Source organism: Amphimedon queenslandica, unplaced genomic scaffold (genome assembly GCF_000090795.2).
Source record: "Amphimedon queenslandica unplaced genomic scaffold, v1.1 AMPQUscaffold_13485, whole genome shotgun sequence".
NCBI lineage: Eukaryota > Metazoa > Porifera > Demospongiae > Haplosclerida > Niphatidae > Amphimedon > Amphimedon queenslandica.
The window spans coordinates 319,049-338,180 of record NW_003546279.1 but is presented as its reverse complement, the minus strand read 5'-3'; the positions used below and the strand labels follow the sequence as shown (position 1 = coordinate 338,180).

The 19,132-nt window shown below is 35.7% G+C and overlaps 6 protein-coding genes across 8 annotated transcripts; 3 read left to right on the top strand and 3 right to left on the bottom strand.

The window, feature by feature from the left end:
• The first annotated feature begins 143 nt into the window (after positions 1-143).
• On the top strand, positions 144-2,392 carry LOC109580597 (cyclin-dependent kinase 2-interacting protein-like). The gene is made up of 3 exons (XM_019993941.1): positions 144-450; positions 565-685; positions 2,081-2,392. The coding sequence occupies exons 1-3, from the start codon at positions 169-171 to the stop codon at positions 2,278-2,280; spliced, it is 603 nt and encodes a 200-aa protein (XP_019849500.1). The 5' UTR covers positions 144-168; the 3' UTR covers positions 2,281-2,392.
• LOC100634140 (proline-rich transmembrane protein 1-like) lies at positions 2,391-3,227 on the bottom strand. The gene is made up of 3 exons (XM_003384701.3): positions 3,161-3,227; positions 3,040-3,098; positions 2,391-2,771 (listed from the first exon to the last, which is right to left on the bottom strand). Exons 1-3 carry the CDS (start codon positions 3,183-3,185, stop codon positions 2,463-2,465), a joined length of 393 nt encoding a protein of 130 aa, XP_003384749.1. The 5' UTR covers positions 3,186-3,227; the 3' UTR covers positions 2,391-2,462.
• A 69-nt stretch (positions 3,228-3,296) lies between these two features.
• LOC109580595 (centrosomal protein of 170 kDa protein B-like) lies at positions 3,297-5,846 on the top strand. Its single transcript, XM_019993938.1, has 11 exons — positions 3,297-3,462; positions 3,522-3,611; positions 3,675-3,750; positions 3,831-3,919; positions 3,998-4,791; positions 4,834-4,894; positions 4,949-5,034; positions 5,073-5,178; positions 5,328-5,379; positions 5,437-5,490; positions 5,536-5,846. Exons 1-11 carry the CDS (start codon positions 3,346-3,348, stop codon positions 5,679-5,681), a joined length of 1,671 nt encoding a protein of 556 aa, XP_019849497.1. The 5' UTR covers positions 3,297-3,345; the 3' UTR covers positions 5,682-5,846.
• LOC100638932 (guanine nucleotide-binding protein subunit beta-like protein) lies at positions 5,767-7,586 on the bottom strand. The gene is made up of 9 exons (XM_003384737.2): positions 7,433-7,586; positions 7,299-7,383; positions 7,119-7,251; positions 6,878-7,067; positions 6,582-6,722; positions 6,437-6,536; positions 6,317-6,376; positions 6,047-6,139; positions 5,767-6,000 (listed from the first exon to the last, which is right to left on the bottom strand). The coding sequence occupies exons 1-9, from the start codon at positions 7,495-7,497 to the stop codon at positions 5,845-5,847; spliced, it is 1,023 nt and encodes a 340-aa protein (XP_003384785.1). The 5' UTR covers positions 7,498-7,586; the 3' UTR covers positions 5,767-5,844.
• A 32-nt stretch (positions 7,587-7,618) lies between these two features.
• Positions 7,619-11,014, bottom strand: LOC100638805 (protein sel-1 homolog 1-like). 2 transcript variants are annotated; one of them, XM_019993936.1, is made up of 23 exons: positions 10,908-11,012; positions 10,779-10,847; positions 10,524-10,727; positions 10,418-10,475; positions 10,291-10,366; positions 10,158-10,244; positions 10,051-10,104; positions 9,947-10,006; positions 9,806-9,887; positions 9,646-9,719; positions 9,526-9,600; positions 9,426-9,482; positions 9,321-9,380; positions 9,200-9,280; positions 9,078-9,140; positions 8,950-9,037; positions 8,826-8,894; positions 8,697-8,779; positions 8,490-8,655; positions 8,368-8,445; positions 8,029-8,201; positions 7,862-7,984; positions 7,619-7,816 (listed from the first exon to the last, which is right to left on the bottom strand). In XM_019993936.1, exons 1-23 carry the CDS (start codon positions 10,957-10,959, stop codon positions 7,676-7,678), a joined length of 2,073 nt encoding a protein of 690 aa, XP_019849495.1. In that variant the 5' UTR covers positions 10,960-11,012; the 3' UTR covers positions 7,619-7,675. The 2 variants fall into 2 exon arrangements, with proteins under 2 accessions (XP_019849495.1, XP_019849496.1); XM_019993937.1 differs by lacking the exons at positions 7,619-7,816; positions 7,862-7,984 and having other exon boundaries at positions 8,114-8,268; positions 10,908-11,014.
• Positions 11,015-11,111: 97 nt separating this feature from the next.
• Positions 11,112-19,117, top strand: LOC100638677 (uncharacterized). 2 transcript variants are annotated; one of them, XM_019993934.1, is made up of 26 exons: positions 11,112-11,226; positions 11,999-12,116; positions 12,190-12,263; positions 12,341-12,410; positions 12,593-12,702; positions 12,983-13,007; positions 13,068-13,160; positions 13,210-14,431; positions 14,514-14,623; positions 14,678-15,623; positions 15,675-15,799; positions 15,859-15,948; positions 15,991-16,080; positions 16,139-16,369; positions 16,438-16,513; positions 16,630-16,715; positions 17,165-17,245; positions 17,292-17,423; positions 17,466-17,536; positions 17,623-17,687; positions 17,735-17,803; positions 17,867-17,959; positions 18,011-18,091; positions 18,136-18,338; positions 18,400-18,570; positions 18,758-19,117. In XM_019993934.1, the coding sequence occupies exons 2-26, from the start codon at positions 12,000-12,002 to the stop codon at positions 18,938-18,940; spliced, it is 4,614 nt and encodes a 1,537-aa protein (XP_019849493.1). In that variant the 5' UTR covers positions 11,112-11,226; position 11,999; the 3' UTR covers positions 18,941-19,117. The 2 variants fall into 2 exon arrangements, with proteins under 2 accessions (XP_019849493.1, XP_019849494.1); XM_019993935.1 differs by having other exon boundaries at positions 11,112-11,243.
• Positions 19,118-19,132: the final 15 nt, after the last annotated feature.

Below are 19,132 nucleotides of genomic sequence, written 5' to 3'. Positions count from 1 at the left end.
GAGTCATAATAACCTGATAATTTAATAAAGTGTCTAAATCTCACAATTATACATCGACAAAATAAGTAATAAGTTAACGGTACTTACTCAACCCTTGCACAAATTAGCCTACTAGCCACACACGTGCTATCACGTGTGCTACTATAGTATGAGCCACGCCCATTTACAATGGCATTATTGGTTGAAAGTCCAAAGCATCAGTTAACGTGTAGACGAGTGAAGGATTCTTTGGCTAAACTGTATAACACAATACAGACTTGGAACAGTCTCTCTTCTTCCTCTTTTGATGCTCTCAATAAATTAGCTAACGTCATCATTGAAGAAGAATGTTTACTGGCAACAGGCACCAGTATTTCAAGTGTAGGGGAAACCAGAATAAGATTACATGGAAAAATAATAGAGAAAAGGGAGGAATTATATGTACAATTACAACAATTATTAACAGCAATGGTGAGCCATTGTTATTTTATTGTAGCAAGTATTTATTATTATTATTATTATTATTATTATTATTATTATTATTATTATTATTATTATTATTATTATTATTATTATTATTATTAGGGCAGTGTTGTTAGTAGAATTGGTGATATATTAATTGGCATGAGAGCATCAGTTGAGTTGTTAGTAAACCTTGATGAGCAAGACACTCCGTTATTTAACACTTTGCCAATAACTTCTATCAGTAAGAATTTTATTAATGTCCTCATACATATTGATGTACTTATGCTGTATAGAAAGTTTGAGCTGATTCTGACTTCAATTTTTCAAGTTACGGCCAATTTAAAAATGGGCCAAAATCTGAAAATTTTTCTGTACTATAGCCCATGGTTTTTTCGGAAAAATGGCTCAAAAATCACCCCCAATTTTTATTACATTTTCTGATACATATTAATGTCCTTATGCTGTGTAGAAAGTTTGAGGTGATTCCGACTTCAATTTTTCAAGTTACGGCCAATTTAACAAGCGTAACAGTGTAAAAAATATTCCTATAATTGATTTCACCACCTTGCAAGTACAACTTGGTCATTATTAAGACTTATAGAGGTTCTCTCTACCTTCAAATGCTTCTAGAGAAGTTTTTAAACAGTATCTTTATGTTCCCTTGCTGTTAGAAAGCTCTTAACTTTGTCCCATGTGTAAGCCGCCATTTTGTTTGCCGTGACCACACCCACTACGTAGGGAGCGTGGGCGGGTGGTTGCTAAGGCTTGTTATTTCTCCAATACAACATGTATAGAAGAAATGTAAGTGTGGACATACAAATAAATATATATATATACAAACATCGCACGTGGTTGAAATCAATTATAGGAACGACCTGGGGGCTACGCCCCCAGGTCGTTAAAAATGGGCCAAAATCTGAAAATTTTTTTGTACTATAGCCCATGGTTTTTTCGGAAAAATGGCTCAAAAATCACCCCCAATTTTTATTACATTTTCTGATACATATTAATGTCCTTATGCTGTGTAGAAAGTTTGAGCTGATTCTGACTTCAATTTTTCAAGTTACGGCCAATTTAAAAATGGGCCAAAATCTGAAAATTTTTCTGTACTATAGCCCATGGTTTTTTTCGGAAAAATGGCTCAAAAATCACCCCCAATTTTTATTACATTTTCTGATACATATTAATGTCCTTATGCTGTGTAGAAAGTTTGAGGTGATTCCGACTTCAATTTTTCAAGTTACGGCCAATTTAAAAATGGGCCAAAATCTAAAAATTTCCCTGTACTATAGCCCATGGTTTTTTTCGGAAAAATGGCTCAAAAATCACCCCCAATTTTTATTACATTTTCTGATACATATTAATGTCCTTATGCTGTGTAGAAAGTTTGAGGTGATTCCGACTTCAATTTTTCAAGTTACGGCCAATTTAAAAATGGGCCAAAATCTAAAAATTTCCCTGTACTATAGCCCATGGTTTTTTCGGAAAAATGGCTCAAAAATCACCCCCAATTTTTATTACGTTTTCTGATACATATTAATGTCCTTATGCTGTGTAGAAAGTTTGAGGTGATTCCAACTTCAATTTTTCAAGTTACGCCCATTTGAACAACTATGCCATCTCGTGTTATTATCAGGTGAAGGTGTTGAAGATGTCTATCAGTGCTACAGTGAGGAGCATTATCTTCGTAGGAGAATATTAAATGACATTTATAAGGAGAAGGACAGAGACACACGAACAGTATATCTGTCATGTTGGCTGCATGAGCCTTGCATTAGTGAGGACATGAAGATGAAACTCTCATCACTTCTGACTGATAGTGGCCTTAAAGATTGAAATAATGGAAAGAAGAGAACACACTTTAATCATTGAAAAATGACCAGCAATCGCTGCAGATATTGAAGTAAAATGTGTCATTGTCTAAATTATGTTAATTATTTTGCAAATTTACACAATAACAAAGGAATAATGAGATAAAACAGCATTTGATTAGCAATAAAAGTAGCAATATACAAGTGTCAGATATAATTAGTATCATTATTGTTCGAATCAGTTTGGTTCCCTCTTGCTATCAGTATCCACACTGGTGTCAGTGCCAATATGGTAACAGCATAGATCATGAATATCATTGATAAGTTGAGACAAATTGACAGTAAGTTGTATCTCTTGGCTTGTCTTGAGGCTCGTTTGGCCTCTTCCACTCTACCGGCCACAATATGGCTCCTTACTTCAATGGACTTGAGTATTGCAAGTATACTCACTGGCCAAAAACAACATGCAATAGTAAACACAGAGAGCCAGAGGTAATCTGGAGGTTTATCAACCACCTATTGAGCAAAACAGCAACAGATAAACTGCAATAGAAATGCATACCGTATAGCTGGAAAAGTTTGCGGGAATTATATTTTGCGATTTTGTACCAATATAGCTAATTTTAATGTTTGTGGAATTTAATTTTGCTGGTGTAGGCGTGTACTGTTGATACACCCATTACTTATAATGCTTTGCGGAATTAAATTGTGCGTTTTTATGATGAACAGCAAACAGCAAAATTAAATTCCAGCAAATATTTCCAGCTATACGGTAGGTACTAACAATAACTGGAGAATATCCTTCCTTTGGAGGTAGTGCTGAATAGCTTGGAGGAACATCATCTAACAATAATTACACAAAAACATTATACATTTAAAAGAAATGCAGATGCTCAGTTGCTCACCTTTTAGCTTTTGCTTTTCTTCCATGATGAAGTCAGCTTAGTTTACTGAATAGTGCGTCACACGAGATATCTCCGGATATTGTTGACACGCCTTATTATGGGTGTGACCCTTCATTTTGGGCGTGGTTTAAATTAATTAATTGTCAATAATTGCCGGATATGCAATCGTTGCAAGCAGAGAGAGAATGGAGAGATGGTGCTTAAGAGAAAGCCTCACTATTGGACTGGGACATACTTACAATTTAAATGAAAGAGAAATACTAACAATAGGACGAAACGGTTCCTGTGACATTGTAATAAATGTAAGTGAAGAATATTTTAAAATAATTATAATATTGATGATTAATATTAATGATAATAGGATCATTCTGTTGATGCGAAGCATGCTGATATTAAATGGGATAATGTGAGACGTCAGTTCAGTATACATGATCTAAACACAGCCAATGGAGTGAGCTAGTCTATTGAATTATTAATCATTGAATTATTTAAATATTAATTATTAATTAATTAGACATACATCAATCAGTTTCCGTTAAGAGGAACTTCAAAATTATTAGAACAAAGAGACAGCATAAAATTTGGATATTGTAAGTGATAATACAATATCATGTTAATATCATGTTAATATCATGCTAATATCATGTTAATATCATGTTACAATGGATAGGTACTGGTCAGGTATTTAGAGTTGATTTAACTTTAAATAACCCAACACCTAGTGGAGTAAAAGAGGGCGGAGCTAAAGACAGTACAAAAGTACAATAAATTAATGATATTATTGTTTATTATTATTATTATTATTATTATTATTATTATTATTATTATTATTATTAGGTGGTACCTCAAATTAACTTAACCACACCTGTGGGATCTTCAAGCCTCACCCCCTCACCACACTCCCTCCCTCCCCCTGTATCCCCTCCATTGGCTGATACTAAACGCTCCAGCATTGGATCACCTCTCTATGGGGTACCAGCCTGGTGGGGTGAGGGTGATGATACTAGTCATAATGACTCCAAGAATCATAAGGACACAAGAACTAATCAAGTACTTGAAGACTCTCAGGACCCTCGGGACCCTCGGGTTTTTAAAGATGAGCCTCATAGTAAAGAGGAACCTAAGGAATCTAAAGGAGAGTCTGCTAGTTTCACGATTGAGTTTGAATCACCAAAGAAGTTAAAACCTACTCCAAGGTCTCTGTCACTGACCAACAGATCCAGACCTTTATCCTTCTCTGGTGATATTGACCTCAGACGACAGACCCTGACCCCTCCCACATCAAAGGATAGGAAAGTACGAGCATCATCGTTATCACCTAGTAGGGCTCCACTCCCTAGCAACAGCCCTAGCAACAAGAAAGGAGAGGAGAATAAGGAGGTGACTAGCAGCAGACGAATAATGAGGAGTTCAACTCTCATCGCAAGGACAAGGAACAATCCTCCTACTACCACACCTAGTAACGGCCCTAGCAACAGCTCCTCCATTAAAGCAAAGTTTGAGAGAGGGGGTGGCACAGTAAAGATGGAGGGGAGGAGAGCAATGAAAGAAGAAGGATCAGCCATTAGAGGGAGGTCTGCTTCAATGAGAATTACCAGCAGCAGACCACTTACAACTAAAACTGATAATAAGTTAGTAAGATGAGCACCAGTGTTGAGTTATCAATGTTGTAGGAAAGCTCCAGTAGATGAGAAGAGTAAAGTTACCAGAAAGCAATGGAATGAAAATAAAGAGGTAATCTATACTGTACAAATATAGTTTCATTATTGTTTGTGTCTTTGTTTACAGATACCCCATCGGTTGTTATTGTCATCTATTGAAGAAAGACTAAAAATGCTAGCATCATTAACTGCAACAACAAGTTCAAATATAAAGTAAATAAATTAATTAATAAATAATATTCTTAATTTAGAAAGTTAACTGATGTCCTCCAAGAAGGAGCAGCTGTTAGTTATACTGACATTAAGATTACTCCATTAAAGACAATTCAACTACCACAATGGAAAGTCTATAGCTCTGTGAGTGTGTGTGGGTGAGCATTGAGAGTTTGAATCAAAGGTTTCCAAAAATTTATAAATTGGAGCCGATGTATGTAAACCTGGCAGCCTTCTTTTCAGTCTTATAACCTACTCTTGCCTACATGTAAATGTATTGTTGATGTCCTTAGGAATATGACAAGATTTGTCAATACATTGTGGAGAGTGAAGAATCATTAAAAGGTAAAAGATATTATAACACAGGCTCAATTAATTGTTTAGTTATTTGTTTGTTGTTAGAAATTAACAAGTCGTTGTGTGAGATCGTGTCGATAGAAGATGACATTGACACAGGTGCTGCTAATGATAATAAATGATTATGATTATTATTATTAACAGAAGCTGATGATGCTAGCAGTTCCAGTACCCCATTGCTAGTTATAACTAGTACTCCATCAGAACCTGATGTTAAAATGGAGGGCAGAGAAGGTGAAGAGAAACAATATTCAACTGAAGTATCTGCTCCAAGTGAAGCAAATCTTTGAACATACATGCACATTATTATGTGATTTTATAATCATTATAATCAATTTTTCTTTTTAATTGTCTTTTTTTAATTTTAAAAACATATCAGTGTGCATAATGTTTTTAAATTTATTTATTAATTAATTAATAATTAATAATAGTGATCGGGTTGCAGTCATTATACTAGTCTGTCGTGAAAGGGGGTGGGGTTTTATTTTGAAAGAAGAGGGCGGAGCATATATGTATCTTGCTTCCGCTAGCTATTGCCACATTCTTATTAACTGAATTATAATGGACACTGTAGACACCTGCTGACAGATCCTTCAAATCACCAACTACCTGTATTAGGCAATAATAAATAAAACAATAATTATTTAATAATTACTTTATCATTTTGAACGTCAATGACAGCTGCTGTGTGTTTCTGTGACCCTCCAATCAGTAAATGTCTCTCATTGATCCAGCAGGTGGCATACAGCTGCACAAAATATAACTATCTCAACTTTTGAATCAAATTATTAATATTTATGATAAGAACTAGCTCAAAGAGAATATAATAATATAGATCAAGGACAAAGACTGTATTTTTATACACAATAATAGTTATTTTTATATCCTTAACAGATTATAATTCAAAATGACAGACAGCTCTTACCTTAGTGCCAGTACAAGACTGTAATTGAGTTATGAGTTTACCTGAACCATAATCCCAAATCTATAAATAAACAAACAATACAAATAAACAAACAAACAAACAAACAAATAAATAAATTACTTCTAAAGGAGTGTCATATCTCCATGATCCAGTAGCAATGTGGAGGGAGTGTGGTTCAATGTCAAGAGAGTCCCCACAGATATGAGGACCGGATAACTTACTAATAACTATTAATAACTAGAGGTGTTGCTATGGTAACACGTACCGTACAGCGTGGTCTATTCTTAGGTCCCAGAACTGGACGGTGTTGTCCCACCCTCCGGAGACCAGGAGGGAGGGGTCCGTCGGGTGGTACCTTAAAGCAAAGACCCTGTTCATGTGTCCGTCCATTAGTGTCAGTGAGGAACTGGAGGAGTATTAGTTATTATTAGTGAGAAAACTTAAGTTAATTTAGCATTTTGATACAACCAAAATGAACCACCCACCAATCAAAAGGAATCCCACCCTAGTCCCCATCAGCTGTACTATACCACCAGCTGTACTATACCAGCTGTAGCGTACCTTGCCTCCAGTGTGTTTATATTCTGTCCAGAGAGAGAGTCGTATATCATTAGTTTACAGTCAGAGCCTGAGGTAGCGTATGTGCTTGAATCAGAGGAGTAAGCAGCTGCTAGTGTTTGTCTCTTCTCTATCGACTGGTTCAAACTCTTACCAGTTGGTACGTGCCATTGATGAACATGACCTGATGAATCTGAGGGAGAGAGAGAGAGAAATACTCCATTTTTTACAGTTATTAATTTACAGGCAACAAGGGCAACATTGCTAATGTCTCCTAAGTCGTTCGATCTAAATTTGACAGCTGTAGCAGGGTAGCCATCTTGAAATGAGGGTAAGGGTAGCTTGTATACCATACTACCACCTGCAGAATCAAACACCTTTTAATAATAACAATAATTAATTAACAATAATGAACACATAATACCATAACAGATCCATCAGACAAAGAACCAGCCACTAACTCTCCTTTCTTGCTAAACTGAGCACAAAACACATCAGATTTAGTGCAACTACAAAAACAGGAGCAGCAATAGTGTATCAGCTAAAGGACTGGACTACCAGGTTGCCTTAGGATGCAACAAGCTCCTTTGAGCGAGAGAGGTTGGAGAATAAGAAGACTTCATCTCCTTCAAAGAATCTTTCAGCAGTTGACACCTTCACTGGGCCACTGGCTTGAAATTAACCGCCACACCTTCTTATACTCATTTCTACTGCGCATGAGCAGTAAAAATTTGAAAATTGAAATTCAAATTAAAATGGCATCAAATTAGAAAGTGAAGCTATAATGTAATGATAAATAGTTCATCTTCTCCTGTACCACCTGACCAGGAGAGCTAGAAATACACAGAGAATAGCTATTATGTAAATGTCCCACTCGTCTCCTAGCAACGCAATAAACACATTATCAAATAAAGAATTGTATCTTTCACTACTTTGCACTGCCTAAAGAGAGAGAATGAGGTCATTATTAATAAATATTAAGGATACCTTTAATATGGTGTCATAATAGAATAAAGCGTTGAGTTTAAGGAGTGCAATATTGACAGGAACAGCTGCCTCAGGGCTGGACTGATACGACAAATCATAATATCTCTTTGCCAAGTGATAGTCCTGGAATGATAATTAGTGGGTGGAGCTAATAGGTGGAGCCTCACCTTTTGTAACCCAATACCGTTTTCATACATGTAGCCCAGATTAAACATGGCTTGTGCGTTACCCATACGGTCTGATGCTAGCCGATATTGTTCAGCTGCTAGTACATGGTCCGTCTCTGTCCCATACCCGTAATAATAATAATCACCCAATTTAACACGAGCAGCACTGTAACCTTCAGGAATGAAACAAAGTGAATGGCCATAACTTGGAAATTTGAACTAGGAGTCAGCTCAAACGTTCTACACAGCATAAGGACATCAATATGTATCAGAAAATGTAATAAAAATTTGGGGTGATTTTTGAGCCATTTTTTGGAAAAAGGTAGAGGACCTTGTTACCTTGTGTTGCTGATCTGCTCCACATTACTAGTGCTCTCTTTAAAATTTCAGTTTTATTTAACATTACACTAGTTTCATCTAATAAAAGAATTATTATTATTATTATTATCATCATTATTCACCTTCCTCCAGTATAAACCCAGCGTTACATTGCGCCACTTCAATGCCCAGTTCTCCCAAATGTAAATACATCAATAATGCTGAGTCAGCGTCTCCTGTTGTGTATAAATGATATGCTTCCCTGTGTAGCCACGCCCACTTCCCCCTCTCCGAAACAGATTTATACAACTAAAAATAAATAAATAAATAAATGAATAAATGATCCATACTTCTACTGCTTGATTACAATTCTTTCTTCCTGTCAATCCTTTAGTTAACGCCTCAGCTAAATGAAACTGGGCTAATATATGACCTACTCATTAATCAATCAATTAATTATCAATTAATTTATTAAGTACCTCCTTGAGATGATGATATCTGTAAACTGGACACTCCACGAACTGGATTGGCCTGTTTACCTAACCCGTCTAACAAACAAACAAACAAACAACAACATGAATCAACAACAAACAGTTCCTGTACATAAGTATCCCATCCCCAGGTAGAGGTGAGCCTCGGGTGATCCTTTATCGACAGCTGTCTGGAACAACTCCATTGCATGAGTATAATCCTATGCAACAATAATAATAATTGATTAATTCATTAATTACTTTTTTAACCCCTAGGCCATAGAAGTACATAATACCCAGTCCAGTGTAGCCTTCGGCTGTTTTCTATTAATAAAATTAATTTATAATGATATGCGTGCATGCGTGTGTGCATGCAGACGTACATGTTCAATAGCTTTTTTAAAATACCTAATGGCCGTCTCGTTACTCTGAGGTATCTCAGGTGGGCTCCCCTCAGCGTAGATCTATTAGGTATTAATGAGGTAGGCGTGGTTTCTGGCTTACCCTTCCAATGAGTCCATAAGCAATTGGGGAATCAGCTCTTTGCAACAGATCAAGTGCTAGCTAATAAAACATTTATTATTAATTATTCAATTAATTATTGGTTACTGGTAAATTTCTTTCAACTCCGCCCAGCCCAAATAAGTAATAAAGTCCAAGGGATAGCTATAAATATAATTAATTAATAATTAATTAATTAATGAGATACCTGTGCACCACTGTCAGCAAACACGTCTTTATAATGGTCGACCTCATCATCCGTGATACCAGCAAACACACTAGACTATGAATAAATAATTAACTAATTGATTGATTGATTATTAATTACTTCTTCGTCTTCCTCTATCAGTCTTATTTTACTGATAGTGTGTGACCCTCCAAATATGGAAGCATCCTTAGCAACTGCAGTTATCAATTGTCATCAGTAGTTATTAGCAGTTAGTAATGGTCATTAATAGTTATTAATAGTTATTAATGGTTATTAATACCTTTACTGGCCACTTTCCTATAATATGATAAAGCAGTTTCACAACTTTGGGGAGTAGCCACACCGTGAAAAGCACGATATCCCTTTAAAATAAAACAAACAAACAAATAAAATAAACAAACAAATAAATATATGAACTAACTGATATCATTTGTGAAAAACTGTTTCCTCCCAGTGCTCCAAATGTATAATACAAAATTGCCTAATAAAATTAATTGAAAATCAATTAATAAATATTCTGTATACTTTAGCTTGACTTGAGTTTACTCCAATGCCAAGAGAATACAAAAACCCTAAACCCTAAAATAAACAAACAATAAATAAAATAATTTGTTGGGGTTGTTGTTGTTTACTTGTTGTCCTGAAGGATATCCTTTGTTTGATAGTTTAGTGAACAACTCAAAAGATTTACTAAAGTTTCTCTTAAGGACATGTCCATACTAGTTATTGACAGATGGTTAATTAATAATTATTAATAGTTATTACAAGGTATCCGTATGCCAGCTGTTCAACTGCTTTATTGTTACCATCACTAGCCACTTCTTTCAATAGCTCATAACCTCTTTATTAATCAACCAATTAATTAATATTATTATTAATTATTAATATTTACTTTGCTTTATCTTCAAAGTTATATCTAGTAATAAGTTCAAGTGCAGTTCTATAATCTCCTATACAATATTAATATAAACGTGTCACTTTAATTCAGCAGACATTACTGTCTCTTGGTTCCTCCTCCTCTTCAATGTCAGTCGGTTTCATCTCTTCCTCCTCTTCTGTGCCTTTGGTCTTATCTTTTAACTGATTGTCGTCATGGTGATCCGAGTCATCATGGCGACTGGTGTCATCGTCATGGTTACCACCTACACCATCAGGTGGTTGGCCTTCGTCACTCAATTCAACCTCATCTCCTCCCTCTACCTCTAAAAATAAAACAATAAATAGTTATGACTATTAATTAGTGTTTGTCTTACTTTTATCATCATCATCATCGTTGTTGTTGTTCTTTAAAGTTTGTGATGACTGTGGCCTTGAATCATCACCTAAAATACATAAATATAATAATAATAACATAATAAAAAGCTTTTATATAATTATTTTACTTTTAATTAATGGAAATGTAGTCAATAATATTAACAATAAAATGGCCTTCATTGATTTGGTGGATTAAAAGTAATACGTTAAATAAGAGGAGACCAGATATCTACGGTATCATTCATTAATAAGGGGTGGAGACAAAATCAAAATAATTATTGTAAATTAGAGTATAAACGGTATCCAATTGGATGGGCGTGGCTTGATAAATTTTAGTGTGAAGTTGTACTGTGCATGTTAAATCCTGTGTGGTCGACCATTAGTAGTCTTTAAGACCTCCTGACCTTTAGAGGAGCTACTGGAGCCACTAGTGACTAACTGGACGAGGTAAAGGACTTGTATAGGTACAAATCTAATCAACAATAGTATTGTACTCGAGATTATACTGTGGCTTATGATAATTTGATAGTAAATTATTATAGTATAGTTTCAATTGAAGCCTTTTGACTCACTGCTTCATCTGTATAATGCAATAATGGATATGACTGTAGGGTACCACTGTGTGTGAGAGAGAGAGAGAGGTAAGGGGGGGGGTGAGGTTATTACAAGAGATATTCCCACTTGCACCCAGTGTTGCTATAGTAACGTCATAGATCATTGATAGAATTCTTACTCCCTCAGGCTCTGATATGTAAACAATAGACTATTATTATACACAACACCTACATGTACTTTAAACACATGGCTATATACTGAGGAATATTAATCATTAATAGAGGATCTTCCCTCCTTATCATCATGAGTCCTCATTAGTAGTACACAATGTGCATTACAGGCATACTTTAACTTATTAATAGTACATGATGTGTATAGTAACTGATTTATTTTTAATGGAAGTTATGGAGCATAGGAAAAGATAACATGTAACTTATTGTAAATAAACTTGTCATGTTATTCTTTCACACACACACACACACACACACACACACACACACACACACACACACACACACACACACACACACACACACACACAGATGTACTGACTTCATTTTTAATAATAATAATAATAATAATAATAATAATAATAATAATAATAATGTATTAATTAATAATAATAATAATGTATCAAGTGATTTATTGGTTATTATTAATGTAGGATGACTGAGTCAGCAGTGGTTGGTTTTAAAATGAAGTGCCGTTCGATGAAAGATGAGGATGTCATTTTACATTATTCTTACTCTGAAGCTGTAGAGTCTGTTTTGAAGTGGATCGAGGTATGAAAAATTATATTATATTTGTATTAATTAGATTATTTATTTATTTATTTATTGTATTAATTATTAACAGGATTGCACTGGAGCTATTAAAAAAGAGGATCAATCATTATTTGATTTTGTACAAGATGGGATCATCCTTTGCGAGTAAGTACATGATATTTAATAATATTTTATTAATAATAATGTTAATATTATTATTAATATTTAATGTTGTTTATTAGGTTGCTTCAGTCTTTAAGAGGAGGCCAAATAAAGAAGATTAACAGAGTCAAGAACAGGTTTGCCTATTGGGTAAGCCATAATCTTGTCTCACCTTAACATTTTAAATAAATTCAAAATTATTATTATTGTTGTTATTGTAATTACAGTATGGAACCTGTATATGGCTTTCATCCTGCCACACCTACAGCTGCATATCTTGCACTTTATTGAGCAATTTCTTCTCTCTCTCTCTCTCTCTCTTTCTCTTGTAGGAGAACTTTTCCTTCTTTATACAATCTTGTAGAAGCCTTGGGCTACAGGACTGGCAGCTGTTTGATCCAGAAGACTTACTAGCTGTGTCAACAAGTAGAAACAGCAAAAGGTAAAATAAAGTATACATGAATCATGTGTGGAGTGTAGCCTCTTTATTAAGGACACCATCTACCTGCCCTCATTTCAGAGGTAAGCTTGTATCAAAATGTCCTCATTATAAAGGTGTCCTTATTATAGAGGCTACACTGTACACTTATTTTAGATATTTATTTATTTATTTATGATATTTTGATTTATGGTATTACTTGTTGGTATGTGTGGAATGTATTTTATTTGATTAATGTGTGGGAGTGGTTAATTAGTGTATTATTAGTTCTTGTATTGTCTAGTAATCAAGAGGACAAGACTCATAAAGTTAGTAATAGCCACACCTCCTTTAATTAGTACCCACCCATTATTATCAACCACTTGTAGATAATTATCACTCTTTATTCATTGTATCAAGTCTTATCATCATCAAAAGATTTCTCCGGACCGAAATTAGACATATCTTGTTTTAACAATAAAGTAAATAAATAAAAATAGTTGATTAATTAATTAATTAATTGAATCTCAGGATTATTTATCTCAATATTGCGGCTACTCATCTGATCACAAATCCCTCTCCATCCTCTCCCCTCCTCCTCCTCTCTCTTCTGAGTCTCCTCCGACCCCAACATCCCCAGGGTCCCCCATCCTCTGGATCCAGAAGCTGAGCATTGAAGAGGACCAAGAGGGACAAGAGGAGGTCCCCCCGTACCATTTCACTACCAGCACTCCATTCGAGGACTGTTCTTCTCAGTCTAGCACCAGCACTAGCACTCACGAGACTTTAACTCGTAAAGATACCTACACTGTACTAGTTCAGGCTCACAACCCTCCTCATCCATATTCGGCTGATCTTGTCTTTGTTCATGGTAGCACTAGCTCCTCAGTGCTGAGTCCTACAGCTGCAGTCCAGGCTCATAGCACCGCCAATAACAACTACTCACCTCACCACCTGAGCAATAGCTTCATAGAATCAGATGACATTGATAATACCGGTTTATTAATCGATAGCAATTATTCTCAAGTCTTTACCTCAGGATCCACCAGCCAAGAGTCTGTTCCGGCTTTTTCATCTCAAAAATCAGAGAACCCGTTTCACATTAACTTGACACAGACCTCACAGCCAGATTCAAATCACTCTCAGCTCGACTACCCACTACATAATCCTGAGCTACCTGTCATATCGGAACTTATCAATAACTCACCAATCGACACCTTTGATCTTCATCACTTGAGGGCGGATACTGCCGGTTGTCATAGCAACGGGAGTCAAACTGAGTATAGTTATTCCCAGGAATACGTTGATCGGTTAGACACCACACCCACCCCGTTACCTCTCTCCTCCTCTCTTTCAAACACAATCACAGAACCTCTCTCTGTCGATACTGTCACTACCACTGTCACCAGTGTACCCTCCAGTGTACCGGCCAGTGTACCAGTGTCTGCTAGTCCTCCTGTTGTAAGGAAGGATATAGTTACCGAGGACCGGAAGCCGTCTTATTATTATTATAGATACAGTCTCTCTCATCAGAGAGGACATTTAAAGAACAAGGAACAGCAGCAGCAGCAAAGAGGAGAAGGAGAAGAAGAAGACATGACAGCTAGACTGAGACACATGAAGGTAGTTCCTTCCACTCGGAGCCAGTCGGACTTGATTGAGATGAGTTTGGAATTGAGTGATGGAGAAACTGATTTTGGATTTACTGTCAGTAAGGATAATGCTGACATCATTATTGGTGACGTTAGAGAGGGTAAGAGTGTGTTTGTGTACTTTTTGTTTGTTTGTTTGTCAACATTTTGTTGGAATTTATGTTACGCAATATTTGTTGACAGGTTTGGCTGCTAGTAGGTGTGGTCTTAAGGAAGGGGACGTATTAATAAAAATTAATGAAATATTGATAAATGATGAATCAATTACTCAAACCAATGATCTATTAAAAGAAGTAAAGTATTAATTATTAATTTATTTATTTATTATTTATTTTATTTATTTTTAGGCTGTATCTGATGGTAAAATCCTCATTAATATTCATAGACCAGATAAATTAATGGGTTCTGGTGCTGCAGTACCAAGCAGTAGCCTAGCAACCACTGTATCATCAAACGGTAGCCTAGCAACCACTGCACCATCTAACGGTAGCCTAGCAACCACTGCACCATCAAACAGTAGCCTAGCAACCACTGCACCGTCAAACGGTAGTCTAGCGATGCCAGTCCTTCGTCCGCTAGTTATTAACAGTTTAGACGTACAGCGGGTCCAATCAGATGCCCTCCCTCACCACATGACAGCTTCACTAGTCTCAACTAACAGAAACCACCACCAGCAGCAGCAGCAACAGTCTAGCAGTAGTCCTCTCTTTGACTATATTGACCCGAGCAGTGTGGCCCTAGAGATTCAGAGTATTGACTCTCATCTCTCTTCCTCCACCATTGAGACTGTCAGTGATACTAAAGTCAATCCTGTTGGTGGGGGAGACAGAGTTCCTAAAGTGTTTGTTGGTAAGAGCTATTCTGCTGTGGAGCTGCCCACTAGTGAAGGGGCAACACTCGAGTCTGCTGACGTTACTAAGAGAAGAGCTACCGTAGCTTATAAACCACCAGCTGGTAGGACAGAGTCCCTCCCTCCATTAGGGAGTGGGCTGGGCCTTACTAACCTCTCTATTGAAGATGTGTCCAACGTCAGTAAACTAGAGATGGATCAGATATGGAAAGAGGTGGAGTATGATTCGGAACCACACCCTCTTATTCTATCAGCCGATGATGATGAAGACGATGACACACCCTTTAAAGCCACACCTCCTATAACCACACCCACTGATAAACGACCTACTTCTACAGCCACGAGTGATCCTGTTCTTGCAACTGATCGTCATGACAACAGTCAATTAATAAACACATCAAAAGAATTAATAACCAGAAGAAACTCGACTGCAAGTACTAAAGGTATCGTTAATTAATAGTTATTAATAGTTATTAACTAATTAGTATTCATAGGTATTGATGCACTGTTGAGTACTCTCCGTTCATTAAATGAGAAGATTGGTACTTACGATGAGGAGGAGGAGTTTAAACTGTTGGAACAACTACTCCAGAGTAATAAATTTAAAAAAGCAAAAGATGTAAGTAATTATTAACTAATTGCTTATTAATTATTATTAATTAATTACTTATTAATTAGTTTCATGACAGAATGAGAGAATTGATTATCAAAACTGATGAAGCCACACCCACTCCAGTAATCAAACGCGCACTACCTCTTGTCAGACAGGTAACCATGACAACTCATGTTTAATTATACATGTACCTGTAGCTCCGGAATGTTCTCCATGACAAGAGCACTGAGAAACTGGAAAGAGACAATGAGGAGTTAAGACGATTATTGAGAAAACCTCACGTGCAAGTAAGTATATTTAACCCTTTGATCACTCTATTATTTAACCCTTTGACCACACCTACAGGGTCTCATGTTCTGTCACGATAAGGTCTCCACTAAAGACCTTTATGTTCCTGCCACATTCTTCCCTCGCTCAGCCCAAGACACAGAAGATGTTATCCTAACTCATTCTTGTGTTGATCTTTATAACGGATCATTATTTGTGTCTCAAGAGGCTCCTCTTAGCAGAGATGTCCCCAGCAGCAGGAAAGAGAATGCCACCATAGTCTACCTTCAGAGGAGCAATAGACCACTAGTGAGAGGATTAATTAATTGATTAATTAATTAAAAATTAATTAATGATTGTAATGAATATTTAATTAGGGTTGCACTATATACAAGCAAGGTGATGCTGTCTTTATTGGGAAATTGTTAAAAGGATGTGATGCTGAACAAAGCAGTGAGTTATTAATTTATTTATTAATTAATTAATTTATTTATTTATTTTATTTATTTATTTATTTATTTATTTTATTTATTTTATTTATTTATTTATTTATTTATTTTTAATATTAGGTGTATTAAGAGAAGGTGATGAATTGTTAGAAATTAATGGAATTGCTTTGATTGGAAAAACTACGGATGAGATTATTAGACTAATGGTACCTTACAGTTTATATGTACATACCCGTGTATTGCTGTGTAGAAAGTTTGAGTTGATTTTGACAAAAAATTTCGAGTTATTGCTATTTTAAAAATAGGCCAATTTTTCAAAATTTTCCTGTACTATAGCCTATGGTTTTTTCCAAAAAATGGCTCCGAAATCATCCCCAATTTTTATTACATTTTCTGATACATATTGATGTCCTTATGCTGTGTAGAAAGTTTGAGCTAATTCTGACTTCAATTTTTAAAGTTACGGCCATTTTAAGAAATGGACCAAAATCTGAAAATTTCCCTGTACTATATAGCCCATGGTTTTTTCCAAAAAATGGCTCAAAAATCACCCCCAATTTTTATTACATTTTCTGATACATATTGATGTCCTTATGCTGTGTAGAAAGTTTGAGTCAGTTCTGACTTCATATCGATGTCCTTTTGTTGTGTTTAGTCAGGTGAAGCCGGTAAAGTGCTTGCTTTCACTCTGATTCCAGTTCACGATGATTCTGAGATTGATTTTGAATATCAGGAGGTATCTAATGAATACACATAACAATTGATTAATAAGCAATTAATAGAAATATGTTAGAGCTCATTTCAGTTATGATGGTGAAATTGATGAACAGGTTCCCTGTAAGGAGTTAGCCCTGAGCTTTAGCAAAGGAGAAATACTTGAAATATCTAACCAAGACGACCCAGACTGGTGGCAGGTTAGGGAGAGGGGGAAGATGGTGGTTATTGTTCTTTTTTAGGCTAGGAAGGTTTTTGATGATGGAGGGGAATCTCTGCCTGGATTGATCCCTGCTAGGCAGCTCCAGCAAAAGTATGTACATGTATAATTGTATGTATACATGTACATTTACATTTAGTATTTTATGTACATGTACATGTATATACTTGCCTTATTAGGAGAGAAGTTGTGAAAGAGTCCTTCATTTTATCATCATCAACCGAATCAAGGAACAGACGAAAAGGTAATTAATTAATTAATTAATCAATTAATTAATACTTTAATTAATAGGTTTGTTATCACGATTATCGAGAAAAAAGAAAAGAAAAATATATTACAACCAGGGACCCTTGAGTGGAGGTTAGTAGATACTGAGAATGAATATCACAGAACCTTTTCCTCTGGTTGTCCTACATCTAATAGTATTTCAATCTGTCGGTCATGAAGTTGCTACGTATGAAGACGTTATCAAGTTGATGCCAGATTACTCAAGAAGGAGACCCATCGTATTAATAGGTAATATAAAATGGGTGGAGCTTAAAGTAGGTGTGGTTTGTCATTAATTAGGTGCTCCATCAGTTGGTAGACGTACATTGATGAAGAAACTGATTGAATCCAATCCTCGACATTACTGTGCCTGCGTACCACGTAAAGGGTTAAATATAATACTAGTTATTAATAGTTATTAATAGATACGAACAGGCCAATGAAACCTGGAGAAATGAACGGAAGAGAATATCATTTTATATCACGAGAGGAAATGGAAGAGTATATATCTAATGGGAAGATGTTGGAGTATGGAGAGACGAAAGGTCACTTGTATGGGCTCTCTGTTAAAACTGTTAAGAAAACAATCGAAACTGGAAAGATACCAATACTGGACCTTCATCCTCAAGTAAATAGTTATTATTTATTCATTAATTATTATTATTATTATTATCATTATCATGATATAGGCTCTTAAAGTGATTGGTTCCTCAGGATTATTGCCATATATAATATTCATAGCATCACCACGGATTGACAGACTGACCATGACAAGAAGAATGACAACTGAGAAGCAAAAAAGAAAAATGGCTAATTCATCATCTTCTGAAGGAATCCAGAACATACAACAATCATTTACCGTATGTCACTAAAGACTATTAGTACTGCACTATTAGCTGCTCCATGTGTGCCTCTGTTAGATCTACAGGGAGACCTTTGGTCTTTCATTTGGTCTAGGTCTCCTAAAATCTCCCATTTTTAGTTAAATTGTCTCCCAGAATTCATTTATAGGTCTATTAATTATTATTATTATTATTAATTTTACAGGAATCAGAGTTATTGCAGTTATACCAGTCCTCCCAGGAGATACAGATTGAGTACTCTCACTATTTTGATTGGGTCATAGTTAATGATGATCTCTCAGTCGCCTCTGACATGTTGATTGAAGTTGCCCGAAGGATTGAGGAGGAAGTTCAGTGGGTCCCTTCTTCTTGGGCTGAAGATGTTTGAACATAATTATACATAGTTTTTATTTGTTTTTAAATATTAATGTCCAGCTGGCATCATAGACTCTGTCTGCTAGCACTCCATTATTCAGTCATACTATTGTCTCTATCTATAATATTAAAATTATCATGATTTTATGAAAAGTAACTGTAGACCATGCAACAGCACGTGGTTAAAGTATACTAAAATTTTACT

Coding starts and splice junctions, on each gene's coding strand:
- LOC109580597 (XM_019993941.1), top strand. CDS start 169: ATGGCATTATTGGTTGAAAGTCCAAAGCATCAGTTAACGTGTAGACGA. Junction 451..564: donor AACAATTATTAACAGCAATG/GTGAGCCATTGT, acceptor TATTATTATTAG/GGCAGTGTTGTTAGTAGAAT. Junction 686..2,080: donor TTTGCCAATAACTTCTATCA/GTAAGAATTTTA, acceptor TGTTATTATCAG/GTGAAGGTGTTGAAGATGTC.
- LOC100634140 (XM_003384701.3), bottom strand. CDS start 3,185: ATGGAAGAAAAGCAAAAGCTAAAAG. Junction 3,099..3,160: donor AGAAAAGCAAAAGCTAAAAG/GTGAGCAACTGA, acceptor AATTATTGTTAG/ATGATGTTCCTCCAAGCTAT. Junction 2,772..3,039: donor AAGGATATTCTCCAGTTATT/GTTAGTACCTAC, acceptor TTTGCTCAATAG/GTGGTTGATAAACCTCCAGA.
- LOC109580595 (XM_019993938.1), top strand. CDS start 3,346: ATGGAGAGATGGTGCTTAAGAGAAAGCCTCACTATTGGACTGGGACAT. Junction 3,612..3,674: donor ATCTAAACACAGCCAATGGA/GTGAGCTAGTCT, acceptor TTAATTAATTAG/ACATACATCAATCAGTTTCC. Junction 3,920..3,997: donor GAGCTAAAGACAGTACAAAA/GTACAATAAATT, acceptor TATTATTATTAG/GTGGTACCTCAAATTAACTT.
- LOC100638932 (XM_003384737.2), bottom strand. CDS start 7,497: ATGAAGTCTTCTTATTCTCCAACCTCTCTCGCTCAAAGGAGCTTGTTG. Junction 7,252..7,298: donor TGTCTGATGGATCTGTTATG/GTATTATGTGTT, acceptor TATTATTAAAAG/GTGTTTGATTCTGCAGGTGG. Junction 6,377..6,436: donor GATATGACACTCCTTTAGAA/GTAATTTATTTA, acceptor GTTTATTTATAG/ATTTGGGATTATGGTTCAGG.
- LOC100638805 (XM_019993936.1), bottom strand. CDS start 10,959: ATGAAGGCCATTTTATTGTTAATATTATTGACTACATTTCCATTAATT. Junction 10,007..10,050: donor TAAACTCAAGTCAAGCTAAA/GTATACAGAATA, acceptor TAATTTTATTAG/GCAATTTTGTATTATACATT. Junction 9,483..9,525: donor TTGCTGACAGTGGTGCACAG/GTATCTCATTAA, acceptor TTATATTTATAG/CTATCCCTTGGACTTTATTA.
- LOC100638677 (XM_019993934.1), top strand. CDS start 12,000: ATGACTGAGTCAGCAGTGGTTGGTTTTAAAATGAAGTGCCGTTCGATG. Junction 12,264..12,340: donor GATGGGATCATCCTTTGCGA/GTAAGTACATGA, acceptor GTTGTTTATTAG/GTTGCTTCAGTCTTTAAGAG. Junction 17,804..17,866: donor CCAGGGACCCTTGAGTGGAG/GTTAGTAGATAC, acceptor TACATCTAATAG/TATTTCAATCTGTCGGTCAT.